Source organism: Betta splendens, chromosome 22, assembly GCF_900634795.4.
Source record: "Betta splendens chromosome 22, fBetSpl5.4, whole genome shotgun sequence".
NCBI lineage: Eukaryota > Metazoa > Chordata > Actinopteri > Anabantiformes > Osphronemidae > Betta > Betta splendens.
Window position 1 is genome coordinate 6,496,331 of NC_040900.2, and position 13,549 is coordinate 6,509,879.

General features: G+C 43.1%; 2 protein-coding genes across 4 annotated transcripts; both read left to right on the top strand.

The window, feature by feature from the left end:
- The first annotated feature begins 1,457 nt into the window (after positions 1 to 1,457).
- LOC114849126 (uncharacterized) lies at positions 1,458 to 6,844 on the top strand. 2 transcript variants are annotated; one of them, XM_029140222.3, is made up of 6 exons: positions 1,459 to 1,968; positions 2,966 to 3,089; positions 3,207 to 3,661; positions 4,096 to 4,426; positions 4,506 to 4,681; positions 4,796 to 6,844. In XM_029140222.3, the coding sequence occupies exons 2-6, from the start codon at positions 3,012 to 3,014 to the stop codon at positions 5,046 to 5,048; spliced, it is 1,293 nt and encodes a 430-aa protein (XP_028996055.1). In that variant the 5' UTR covers positions 1,459 to 1,968; positions 2,966 to 3,011; the 3' UTR covers positions 5,049 to 6,844. The 2 variants fall into 2 exon arrangements, with proteins under 2 accessions (XP_028996053.1, XP_028996055.1); XM_029140220.3 differs by having other exon boundaries at positions 1,458 to 1,968; positions 2,966 to 3,661.
- A 153-nt stretch (positions 6,845 to 6,997) lies between these two features.
- Positions 6,998 to 10,487, top strand: LOC114849109 (beta-1,4-galactosyltransferase galt-1-like). Of its 2 annotated transcripts, none has more exons than XM_029140199.2 (5): positions 6,998 to 7,950; positions 8,794 to 9,399; positions 9,474 to 9,804; positions 9,896 to 10,056; positions 10,179 to 10,487. In XM_029140199.2, the coding sequence occupies exons 1-5, from the start codon at positions 7,934 to 7,936 to the stop codon at positions 10,414 to 10,416; spliced, it is 1,353 nt and encodes a 450-aa protein (XP_028996032.1). In that variant the 5' UTR covers positions 6,998 to 7,933; the 3' UTR covers positions 10,417 to 10,487. The 2 variants fall into 2 exon arrangements, with proteins under 2 accessions (XP_028996032.1, XP_028996031.1); XM_029140198.3 differs by having other exon boundaries at positions 7,005 to 7,950; positions 9,896 to 10,071.
- Positions 10,488 to 13,549: the final 3,062 nt, after the last annotated feature.

The window sequence follows — 13,549 nt, forward strand, 5'->3', positions numbered from 1 at the left end:
AAAGAGATTAGACCAAATAATTGCTTATTATTCTTTTATTTGTAATGAAAATATAAAATCTACTGAGCTTAGTAGACTCAACTCAAAACAAAATGTTCAGTATATTAAATATATACAGTACAAGTACTGTGTATGTAAATCGCTAGCAAAACAACAAAGGCTACGTGGACGGATGGAGGCAGGTCATATAAGTATAAGTATGTCTTATTGTGTGTTTATTCCATAGCTTCGTGGAGCAGACGTCAGTTCATAAGGTGCTTAAGGTGTTTGGAGAAAAAAATACAAGATTCCAGATCATCCATGTCATATCATCCATAGCGTAACGAACCACTCCACTGAACAGCCGCTGCACCTGGACAAACGACTGTGGGACTTTAAGGACAGAGTGATACCACGAGTGACCGAGATTCACATTTGACATGACTTGATTCCTTCCTGACCACATCCCACCCAGCATCACACAAAAACAGCAGCAGCAGTTTGCCATTCAACACATTGTTGCAAGTTTGTCATATCTGATGCTGTGAAAAATTGTTTCTTTCTTATCCTATGATTATTACCACACATTTTGTGCCTTCTTTTGTTACAGGTATACGTTCCTTGTGTAGGCACTTCATTTCTTACGTCTGGTTGTATATCAGGTGTTCATTTGACCTTTATTTAGACCTCTCTGTGGTTAATGGTTGTCTCTCTCTGGCCCTTTGATTTTTATCTCTTAGTGCCTCTCTGATAGTGAGATTCCAGTGGAACAGATGCTACTAGAAAAACATCACACGTGATGCCTTTAGGTAAAATATAATACGGTGATGCATAAGGAAGGGATAAAGGCTGTTAAGAAGTATTGGCAGAGTGACAGTTCTGCACTTTCAGGGATCCTCAGGAGTGAGCGCTCTCTCCACTTTGTTTAATAGTGGATCTTTGACGCATTTCTCCAACGGCGAAGTAGTGTAAGGTCTTTTCTGAAACTTTCCGAAACGCAGCTCATGACTGCAATGAAAGTGCCCTAAACGCTCGCGCCTTGAGAAAAATGTTCGTCTTTGTACGTGTAAACATGCTTAATTTAGAGCGATATCAAACTTACAATACCTGTAACGCGATAGACTGGGGTTTTTTGGGTGTTCATCTTGGCAGAACGTCATAAAGAACTGGGATAGTGTTGCAGAGAAGATGGTGGTTCTGTGTTCCTGGCCTTAGTCAGGACCAGAGTGTAGTGCATATTTCGCAATATGGATCGTCTTGGAATTTAATTAGAATAGCTAACTGCCCGATGTAAATAAATATATTTTGAATTTTACAACCTCAGTGCTTTGCCTCTTCCCATTGTGACTGCTGGCTTTATCAGGATCACGTCTTAGGCAGCGCGTGTGGAGTGTGTGCTGTCAAACAAACCTCAGAGTAAGCGTGTGTGTGTGTGTGTGTGTGTGTGTGTGTGTGTGTGTGTGCGTGTGTGTGTGACAAACGAAATTCAATAAAATCACTGTGTTAAAAACCAATAAACCAACTGAATTTTTTTACTAGACACATTATTGCATTTAAAGCCTTTTATCGCTGTCAGTGGAAAATAAGGAAAAATAAAAAACGAGCCTTTTTTCATTTTCCCAGCTTTTATTCTGGTGGGGAAATTAAGCGGTTAACCAATAAACCAGCACAATATTTTGTTTTTTGCTTTTTAACTAGACGCCGAGTTGGATTTTAAGCCGTTTTTTCGTTTTAACAGTAAAACGGAAAAACTTTTATTTTGGTAGAGAAATCGAACGGTTAAAACGTACACGGACCCACCTGGAGCATCGGTGAGTTTTGAGCCTTGTTAAGCCTTGTAATGACTTTGTGGTTGACAGAGCGGCGGTGCTCTTTCCGCACCGGAAATAACACACGCGTCTCAGTCTGGCGCACGATTGTCTGATTTATGAGGCACTAGCGATTGGACGTAGTTCATTTACTCAATAGCTTACTAAAACTTTACTGAACGTGAGTATTTTCTTGCCACTTTACATTTTTCTTTCATTACAGTAGAAAGGAATTTATTATTATGAATAACTGATAACTGAATAACAGTTTTAACTACAATAATTTCTTTCCTTATTTTAAACTGCTTTAAACTGACAAAAAGTACTACTCATAATGAGTGTCATTCACTATAAATACCAACATATTAAATTGGACAGCTTCAAGAAAATATTAAGCAAATGTTTTTACTACTTTCTGTTAAAACAATGATTTTTAATTAATCTTGGTGCAGTTTGGTGTAGTGCCTGCTCTGCTATAAGACAACATTGATGTGAAGCTGAGTAAGACATTGTCACTCTACTTGTCACGCTTGTGGACTCTGCAGTCGTTTTTTGCCACAATGCAGCCATAGCACTATTTTATGAAACAGCACTGGCACACAAAGCTTTTGTTGAGTTTATTTGTAATGGCCAATATTAAAATTTCTGTAAAATGTCTGATGAGTGGGAGTTATTCTTATGTCGGTCATCATCAGGAAGCCGTTACCACTAAAGCCTTGCTTTGCTCTCAGCTTGCAACTCGTTTCCGCCAACCTTGTACTGATATTGTGGTATGTGGAGGTCACGTATACACATATTTAATTTAACTTATTTAACTTTAACTTAACAATATAGTTACCTATAATTAACTATATTGCGTTTTGTGCGCCATATACTGTAAGATGGTTTGTGCCTTATTGACACAAACACACAACTTGTTTTGTAAATATGCTTATACATATGATGTAAATGCAAATACTGTACAAGTTGTTGTTACAGTATATAAGGAAGAACACGTTGAAAGTAAAGCAGCAATTTTCTGTGCCACATACTGTATACAGTGCTGCTAGAAGAAAGCTGAGATACTTCAGTGTATATTTATATTAATACAGTAGGATTAATTATTATTGATTTCAAATGCAGTTCATGCAAAACTTTCTGCCTTAATTATAGTTATTATAGTTTATTATATTTTACAGTTCCAGGTTTTGCTCCAGATTGGGAAGCTCCTTTAACTTTGCCTCTATGGACAGGACAACACACCTAAAGGGGATGTTATTCTTCCTCTTCATTGTTATTCTCATCTCTATACTCATCATCAATGTGAGTTCTCCCAGGTCAAATTTCATGATCCCCTGGTTGCATGGAGCTCACAGCGCGTTCAGTTTTCGTGTGTCAGAGCAAACCGTCACCAGATCTATGAACGTCTGCTCCTCTCAGATCTCTGACCAGACCATCACCCCTCTAGACAACACAAAGCATTTTGTGGTGTCGGCCTTCATGGACCAGCGAGTGAAAGGCTTTGACATACGCATCATCAGCATCTTTAAAAGAGACTCCATCCAGCCTCTTCACTGTCTGTTCTGCTGTGCAGACCATTTGTCAAGTGCAACTCCAGCCACTGTTTTACTGCACTCAGACCACTTCGGCTTCCCGTTTGGCACCACAGATGTCATGTGTCAGATTCCTCACGACTGCAGCGCTACACATGTTGCTCTTCTAACTCAGCCGGAGGGAGTAAAGTCATTAAACCAGAGCTGGATGCAGATAAAAAACCGAAGGAACCCTGGGAAGGAAGAGGAAACGTTTCAACTGAACTTCACCGTCTGCATCTCCAACCTGTTTGGCAAATACAACAATGTGCTTCAGTTTGCGCAGACCCTGGAGATATACAGGTGAGTGGAGCGGCACCACATCAAAGTTGGATACTCCGTCACGCTGGCTGTTTCCCATTATCATGTTTAAGCATTTTACCTAAAGAACAATGCTGTTAGGAATGAAAGGCTTTGAACTTCAGGGCTGATGGCTGAGCTGTTGCAGGGGACTATACAAAGTATGCAAAATGTAGCTTGTGCTGTGCTTATATTTCAGACTTGTGTTTACTTTACCAAAATTAGTGGCTTAAAACTGCATCTTAACATGTTTCACTGTTCAAACCTCTTTTCATACAGTACAGATGTAAAGTAACAATAAATGCACTATTAGTTTGGCTATTAATTTGAATGAATTATTGCTACTAATACTGTATGTGTGGCACTTAGCAAGCTGCATTGGCTACGCATTTATAATGTATGCAAAGACTTTAAACCTTTGTTTGCCCCCCCCCCAGGCTTCTGGGTGTGGACAGGGTGGTGATCTACAACACCAGCTGTGGTCCAGAGCTCAACCGCCTGCTGCACAGCTACAGCCAGGAGGGCTTTGTGGAGATGGTCCCATGGCCGATCGACAAGCACCTGAACCCGTCCCACGGTTGGCAGCACTTGAAGCACGAAGGGGACCTGCACTACTTTGGCCAGCTGACTACGCTCAATGAGTGCATCTACAGGTCCATGGAGCGCTCACGCTACGTCCTGCTGAACGATATCGATGAGATCATCATGCCGTACCAGCATGACAGCCTGACGAGCCTGATGGACACGCTCCAAACACAGCATCCCAATGTACGGCAGCTTGGGTGTTCCCTACATACTAAAGCATCATCATTATGTTTATGTCTATTTATGTTTTCATGTTATGCAGACAGGTGTGTTCCTCATAGAGAACCACATCTTTCCAAGGAAACCCTTGGAGGAGAGAATTAAAGGCCCTCTGCCCCAGTGGAGCGGGGTGTCAGGATTTAACATTTTACAGAACATCTGCAGGGAAGAGCCAGATAGAAGTGTGTACCACCCCCACAAAATGATAATTCAGCCAAGGTAAGAGCCAAACATTTGGTGAAGTCCCAGGGGAAGTGTTGTGCTTCCGCCAGGCTTACTGAATGATGTGGAAGATTATGGATAGATTATATGTTCCATGTATTTATGTCACAGGTTGGTAGAGCAGACCTCTGTACACGAAGTGCTCAAGATGTTTGGAGAAATGTTCAAGGTGCCTCTGGAAGTCTGTCGGATCATTCACCACCCGATCAACATCATAAAACGGCCGCTGAAGCAGCTCCACGTGGACACGCGACTGTGGGACTTTAAGGACAAGCTGATACCAAGAGTAAATAAGACTCTGAGGAAAGCAGGCCTGCTGAGCACAGGACAGGAGACGAGTGGGTGGATGGAAAAGACAAACTAATAATAACAGAATAAAACTCTGTATCCATAGTTTTATCCGGATAAAAGGAACCAACGTTTGAAAAGATCAGGGACATACATGCAGGGCAGGTGGGTGCGCCCACAGCTTAGAATTTCTAATAGTGTTAGAAGGTTGCATTGAGAATCTGAGTCTAACTGAAGAAATTATTCTTCTTCTAACTTCCACCACATCAGACCGCACTGACTGCATGGGTACTGTTTATGACAGCAAAGCCATCGTTATGCTGCAGAAGGTAAAAAAATTGTATTCACCTGTTGGAGCATTATTCCAGTTTAAGATCCTGTCTGGATGACAGTTGTCACTACAGTATCTCTACTAACTGAAAGCAAAGTGAAGCTGTCTGTAAATTTGATATCAGTAAACTGCATTGAAAACAAATGATCAAAATGTAAATTAGATTAGGATAGGGTAGGACTTCATTAATCCCATAATGGGGATGATGAACATGATGGACAAAAGAAAAGCAAAAAAAAAAAAACACAGTCCCACAGGATCTTGGCTCGCTCGTTCTCTACCACCTTGGGAGGTGTTTCCCATTTTGACCTTGGGGTTTCCAGTCCATACTCTGCGCAGATGTTCCTGTATACTATGCCTGCCACTTGGTTATGGCGTTTCATGTATGCTTTGCCTGCCAGCATCTTACACCCTGCAGTTATGTGCTGGACTGTCTCAGGGGCCTCTTTGCACAGTCTACACCTTGGGTCTTGTCTGGTGTTGTAGATCTGGGCCTCTATGGCTCTGGTGCTCAGGGCCTGCTCCTGTGCGGCCAGGATGAGTGCCTCTGTGCTGTCCTTCAGCCCAGCCCTTTCAAGCCATTGGTAGGATTTGTTGAGATCAGCCACTTCAGTTATGTTCCGGTGGTACATCCCGTGTAAGGGCTTGTCCTCCCATGATGGTCCCTCTTCCAGCATCTCATCCTCTGTTCTCCACTGCCTGAGACATTCACTCAGCACGTCATCTGTCGGGGCCTTATCCTTGATGTACTTATGGATCTTGGATGTTTCACCCCGGATAGTGTCTCTCATGCTCACTAGTCCTCGGCCTACAGTACTTCCTCCTTCCTGGATTTGGGGTGGAACCCTCCATGCATGGTGAGGAGCTTTCGTGTCTTAACATCTGTGGTCTGTATCTCTTCCTTTGGCCACCTTATTATTCCCACAGGGTATCTGATCACTGGCAGGGCGTAGCTGTTTATTGCCCGGGATTTGTTCTTGCCATTGAGCTGGCTTCTTGGGACTTGCCTTACTCGTTGGAGGCATTTGGCTGTTGCTGCTTTCCTTGTTGCCTGTTCAAGATTGCCATTTGCCTGTGGGATTCCAAGCACCTCTCTGCCGTAGCATTTGTGTTGTACCTCGTCAATCTCAGATTGTGATAACAGTTGCCGTTTGTGGATGTTGGAACACTGAGCTACTAGTTGCTTAGCTGTCAGCCTTCAATGTGGGTTTCTCCGTTCCCATTCACCACACATTCTTTGCATGTAACCCCTCTGACTAGGGTTACTTGAGTAGTAGCATCCCAACAGAGTCTTGTTCTCGCATCTCAGCCATTTCTTTTTTGTTCCAGTAGCCCACTATACAGTATATATACACACACACACACTATTCTCACCCTCCGCGGGTGGTCTCATCCACTTTCCAAGCTCGGGTCCTCTACCAGAGGCCAGGGAGCTTGAGGGTTCTGCGCAGTATCCTTGCTGTTCCTAGGACTGCACTTTTCTGGACTGAGATTTCGGATGTTTTTCCAGGGATCTGTTGTAGCCACTCCTCCAGTTTGGGGGTCACGTATATATATATATATATATATATATATATATATATATATATATATATATATATATATATATATATATATACACACACACACACATCATCATATATATATATATATATCAAGTCTATATATATATAAAATTATTTATTTATGCCACCCACTTTTCTACTTCTCTCAAAAGATAATAAGAAGACGTACAAGTGGCATCATTTGGGGAATTTATTTTATTTTATTTCGGGTACCCTCCAATCTGAAAGGGTTGGAGCTCATCATTAAAAATGCATTGGCAAAAATACCAGTGAAGACATGCACAAAGCTGGTCAGCAAATATAGGAAGTATTTTGTTTGTTTGTGAACGAGCCTGTTTCTAAGGGCCGATTGGGGCCTGTGTCATTTCCAATGTTTCCAAACAATCGGGCTCGACTTTTGAGCATGTATAGGCATTTTACCATTGAACCATAGATCATGGATCATGACTGAAATACCATTACATTACATTTTGATTTTGAAAGATGAATTAATATTGATGGGTCAATGTTATTTTTAAGTCTTACTATTAATAATAATGATATTAAAATGTGTGTTCCAACTTCCGAAAGCTTTTTTGTTAAACTTTTATCATTTTAATTTTATTTTAATGTTGATTTGCAGGATAAACCTTAAAGCATAAATAATCTTTTAACGTTACATGAACAAGTGACATTATTTTAACCACATTTAAACGTTGAAGGTCGGTTTTGTGCCTGCTAAAGACGTTATATTATATACTGTTAAACATTGTGTTGACAAAATGTATGGAGTTCTGTTATCTGTCCAAAGCTTCAACACAACCAGTTCAACAGGTATTTGTTGGGGCGGGCTCAGCCAGCATCCCTCTCTCTTATATTATGTTCCCTCACCATGCCACCCCTCTGCTCTGGACCAGGCCCTCTCCTTCTTTGCCTCCGTTGACACTACCACCAATCAAGACAATTCCACACACCTGTGCCTACCCTTCTGCTTCCTGTTTATAATCACCCACATCCACATGGCCTTCCCTGGGTCATTGATGTTTCAAGCCACTGTGACAGTGTCATGTCTTCCAGAGAGGACTGATGACTTCTTTCTGCCTGTGAGTGTATCATGCCATGAGTTTTGTCTTTGGTTTTTCATGTATTCTTTGCCATTTAATGCATTGTTTGTCATATCAGGTACTTTGGATCTTTTGGGGTGTGTTGTGGTAGATCATGTTAGTCATGCATTAGGATTCACATACTGTACTGTAAGATGTGCTTTGTGAAAGATCATGTGAGACATGGCTGTAGAGCCATTCTGTTCCAGTTATGTTTGTCCTAGTTTTTCTTTAAGTGGGCTGTTGCAAGTCCATCATGTATGTTCACAGTCTTTGGTGAAGTTAAAGTCATGTTTTTTATTATAGGTCAAGTGACTTGTTCTAATAATGTGCTTTATTAAGGGTCATGTATTCCAGTCCACCTGATAGCTCCTCTGCCTCTCCCTCCCACAACCTTAGCTCACGTCCTGTTAATTGACTGTCATTTCTGTCTTCCTCGTTGGTTGCTTACCACTTTATTTTTTGTAGGATTGATTTTTGGTTTATTTGGTCATGGTCTAAATATTTGATTAAAAGGACTTATTTGCAACTCTCCCGTTTTCTCTGGCTCTGACTTGGTCCAAAAGGACTTCTTTGATACTGTCCACCATTTTGAATAGTGGAACGTGACTGAGTTTAAGAGCTAGTTTATCACAAACTAGCCCAGAACTCCCTTGTGAGGACAATATGATAATGTCCTCCTCTATTCAAGTTCCAATGTATAAAATGACTTATTGGTAAAGATGATTACTAATAACTTTTCTAAAAGGGGGAAAAAAATCTAATTTGAGCATTTAACTCAATTTATGAAAGAAAAAATCATGTTTTGCAATGTTACTCAATGATCTACTTTTTCTATCTCAGGTCAGACGTCATGGAAAGAGCTAAATATTCTACGAATACAAAGTATATCCTACTCTTCATCATTGTCTGCCTCGTGATTTCCCTTGCACTTGAGAGGATCCCCGACACGTACAGGAAGTTCATGCCACCATATAAATCCATGCTCATGTGCTCCTCCCAAATCTCTGACCAGACCATCACCCCTCTAGACAACACAAAGCATTTTATGGTGTCGGCCTTCATGGACCAGCGAGTGAAAGGCTTTGACATCCGCATCATTAGCATCTTTAGGAGAGACTCCATCCAGCCTCTGCACTGTCTGTTCTGCTGTGTAGACCATTTGTCAGATACAACTCCAGCCACTGTTTTAGTGCACTCAGACCACTTTGACTTTCCCTACGGCGCCACAGATGTCATGTGTCAGATTCCTCACAACTGCAACGCTACACATGTTACACTTATGCCACACACCATGAGGTCGATGAACCCGATGTGGCTTCCATTAAGAAACAAGAAGACTCATGAGAAGTATACAAGTTTTGAGTTTAACTTCACCGTCTGCATCTCTGCCTTGTTTGGAGGCTACAACAATGTGCTTCAGTTTGCACAGACCCTTGAAATTTACAGGTGAGCACAATAACAACAGCAACTACTACTATTATGTTTCTGGTTCAGGTAAAGTTCTCCTTCCTTTTCTCCAGGCTGCTGGGTGTGGGCAGAGTGGTGGTCTACAACAACAGCGGCGGCCCAGAACTCAGCCGCCTGCTGCACAGCTACAGCCAGGAGGGTTTGGTGGAGCTGGTTCAGTGGCCCATCCACAATTATCTGAATCCGTCTCATGGTTGGCGTTTGTCAGTACACGGAGGGGATCTACAATACTACGGTCAGCTGGTTGCCCTCAACGAGTGCATCTACAGGTCCATGGAGCGCTCACGCTACGTCCTGCTGAACGACATCGATGAGATCATCATGCCGTACCAGCACGACAACCTGACGAGCCTGATGGACACGCTCCAACCACAGCATCCCAATGTACGGTGTGTTTTAACATGTCAGAATAGCATCAACCAAAACATTTTCCAGTCTTTACATTGTACCTACAGTGTAAATCCATGTTCTGCAGACGGGGGTGTTCATCATTCAGGCTCTAGTCTATCCCAAGAAAACCACAAAGGAAAGTAACAAAGGCTATGTGGACGCATGGAGGCAGGTCCCAGGCTTTAACATTCTGCAGCGCATCTACTGGGAAGACCGAAATGATAAACAATACCATCGCCACAAAATGTTAGTTCAGCCAAGGTAGGAGGACTTGACCATTTAGAGAAGTCACAAAGAATAATCTAGTTCTATGAAGCTGACCTGGTAATGAGGAAAAACCTCACACAGGAACCATGTTTATTTCACAGATTTGTGGAGCAGACGTCTGTTCATTATGTGCTCAAATTGTTTGGCGAAAAGTACAAGATTCCAGAGCAGCTGTGTCATATAATGCATAGCGTAACAAAACACCTCACTGAACGGCCACTGGAGGAGCTGCACCTGGACAAACGACTGTGGGACTTTAAGGACAGAGTGATACCACGAGTGACTGAGATGCTGAGGAGAGCAGGTCTGCCGAGTTCAGAGGAGGAAGCTGATGAATGACACAGGCAGCAACCACACCCCTTACAGCAGAGCATAAAAAGCAGCAGCTTCTGAATAAAGCTACAAAAGTGTTTGTGTTTGTGTCGTTGACCTCTTAACCCTTTTTTTTTACACAATGCAGGAAAGAAAGGTGCCCATAACTGGTTTGGGTTTCTACACCTGCTAAATTTAACTTGCCATAGTTGCCATAATTGACACTAGTTTAAGTGCAGTATTTCCATAGATGAAATCATGTAACGATAATAGCTGCTCTAACAGAACTTAGTACTTGTACATAGTGACAGATCTGCATATTACCACAAAGTGCTTAAAGCGTTCCACTCAATATGTGGAAGCATGTTACAACTACAAATAAAAAAAAGTGTCTAGACCCAAGAAGACATTAGGAGCCAGGTTTGGTTAAAGAAATGTAGAAAACCTCAGCCTTGAAGTATAAGTACCAGACTGTGCTGGGGTTGTCAGTTCAGCGCAGCCCAGTTTTTCATCAGCCAGTATTTGCTCTGTTTTCTGTTCAGGTGAGTGACAGAAGCCAGATCAAATTAGTTATAAAAGAGCAAATGTCAAAGATGTGCAACACCCTGGTTTTATCTTAAGTACACAGTGACAGATCTGCATATGTCCACAAAGTGCTTAAAGCTTTCCACTCAATATGTGGAAGCATGTTACAACTACAAATAAAAAAAGTGTCTAGACCCAAGAAGACATTAGGAGCCAGGTTTGGTTAAAGAAATGTAGAAAACCTCAGCCTTGAAGTATAAGTACCAGACTGAGCTGGGGTTGTCAGTTCAGCGCAGCCCAGTTTTTCATCAGCCAGTATTTGCTCTGTTTTCTGTTCAGGTGAGTGACAGAAGCCAGATCAAATTAGTTATAAAAGAGCAAATGTCAAAGATGTGCAACACCCTGGTTTTATCTTAAGTACACAGTGACAGATCCTGTCAGATCAGATGACAGGTTGCATATGTCCACAAAGTGCTTGAAGCCTTCTACTCAATGTGTGGAAGTTACAAGTGCAAATAAAGAGAAGTGTCTAAACTCAAGGAGACGTTGGGAGCTGGATTTAGTTGAAGAGATATGCAGAAGACCTCAGCATTGAAACATAAGGCCCAGTTTTTCATCAGCCATTAGGTGAGTAACATAAGCCAGATCTGATTCCACTTTGATAGACACAGAATTAGCTCCTAACAATTGGTGATTACAGGGGGTTTTATTCAAGACACCATTTTCAACGACAATGACTTATTAGCCTGTACTCAGCACAGATGTTCCTGTGCACTATGCCGGCCACTTGGTTAGCCTGCTAGCATCTTGCATCCTGTTGTTATGTGCTGGATTGTTTCAGAAGCATATCTGCACAGCCTGCACCTAGGATCCTGCCTGGTATGGTAGATCCCAGCCTCTATTGATCTGGTATTCAGAGCCGGTTCCTGTGCTGCTAGGATTAATGCCACTGTGCTGTTTTTCATTCCAGCTTTGTCCAGCCACTGGTAGGATTTGTCAATATCAGCCATTTCTTTCGCCGTTGGTATATACCGTGCAGGAGTTTGCACGTCATCTGTTGAGACCATCTTGCTGACATATTCATGGAGCTTCTTTGTTTCGTCCTGGATAGTGGCTTTGACGCTCACTAATCCTCTGCCTCCTCTGCTTAGCGTACAGTGTCAGGGTGCTGCCTTGGGATTCCAAGGTATTTGTGACTATCCTCCATATCCGATCAAACTTATCTAGTTCAAATGACCTACTAATGACCTTCCAATGTCTTGGCTGTATATTCTGGGGGTATGTACAAGCGAGTCGATATCTTGTTCGCTCTTGGCATACAGCTTGTCATCCATGTAGAGGAGGTGGCTGATGGTTGTGCTATTCCATATTCCTCCTCCGGATCACTAGGAAGCACAGCAGGAATGATTCTCTTCAGACCACAAGAAAACGAAGTTGGCATGATCTTCTCCGGACCACCAGGAACCGAGGTTGGCGTGGTCTCCTTTGGACCACCAGGAAACACAGCTGGCTTGGTCTCCTCTGGATCACCAGGAAACGAGGCTTGCGTGGCCTCCTCTGGGCCAACAGAGACTGGAATGGCCTCCTCTGAGCCAACGGGGACTGGAATCTGAACTGAAGCCTGGCTTGACTGGACAGCAGCAGTGCTTGACTGGGAAGTAGCGGAGCTTGACTGGGCAGAAGCTGGGCTTGACTGTGCAGAAACCAAAGCAGGGGCCAGACATGACTGAAGTGTGGTGTGAGTTGAACATGGCCGAACTGAAGATGGAGCTTGAATGGACAAGTGATTAGATGTGGCGGAGCGACTGGAGCAGCCACGCGGTGTCCATTTCGAACAGCACTTGGGGCAGGAACAGCCTGCAATCCGATGGAGGAAACTTCAGAGGCAGGACGAGCATCAGCAGCAACTGTCTGGGGAACAGGGGCAGCAACACCCCGACGGCGGCCGGGACCCTGGCAGCTTGGAGCCTGTTTCATGTTTCACGAGTTCCACGACCCTCAATCAGGTTTCGCTCCTAGCCTGTGGAGCTGGCTGGACAGTTATATGAGGGTTTTCGGATACTAGAACAAAATCTCTGGATCTGGAGTCGTTGCTGTGGAGGTGGATCGGTGCTGCTTTGCAGCAAGTGGGGGGCAACATGACCTGGAGACAGCTGAGGAATCTCCGCTGAAACCTGGACTGGAGCTTGACAGGAAACTGGACCTGGAGTCTGAGCTTGGACCGAGGACTGTCACGAAGCTGGCGCTTAGAGGGGAACCGGGTGCTGAGATTGAGCACCTGCATGGCATCTTTTAATAAATCCCCAAAACACACTGAGAAGTGTTTAGGTAGTCCCGTCCAAACGAAGTCCATGGTGAGGCAAAAAAATGGAAAAAACTCCCTCCTCGTGATACACAGAAAATCACTAGACTTGAAACAAAAAACTGGATCGAACACGATAAAGGTAACAAGACTAAGAACGCTGGATAGTGGTGAGTAAACGCACGCAACAATCTGGCAACCGGATAAGGTGAGTACTGGAGCTTAAATACCGGAGACTAATGCTGAATGGATTGCATCTGGTGGAGTCACATGACTTACGTAGATGGCAGATGAATATAGACATGGTGAGGCAAAAACAGAAGTGAAGAAGAA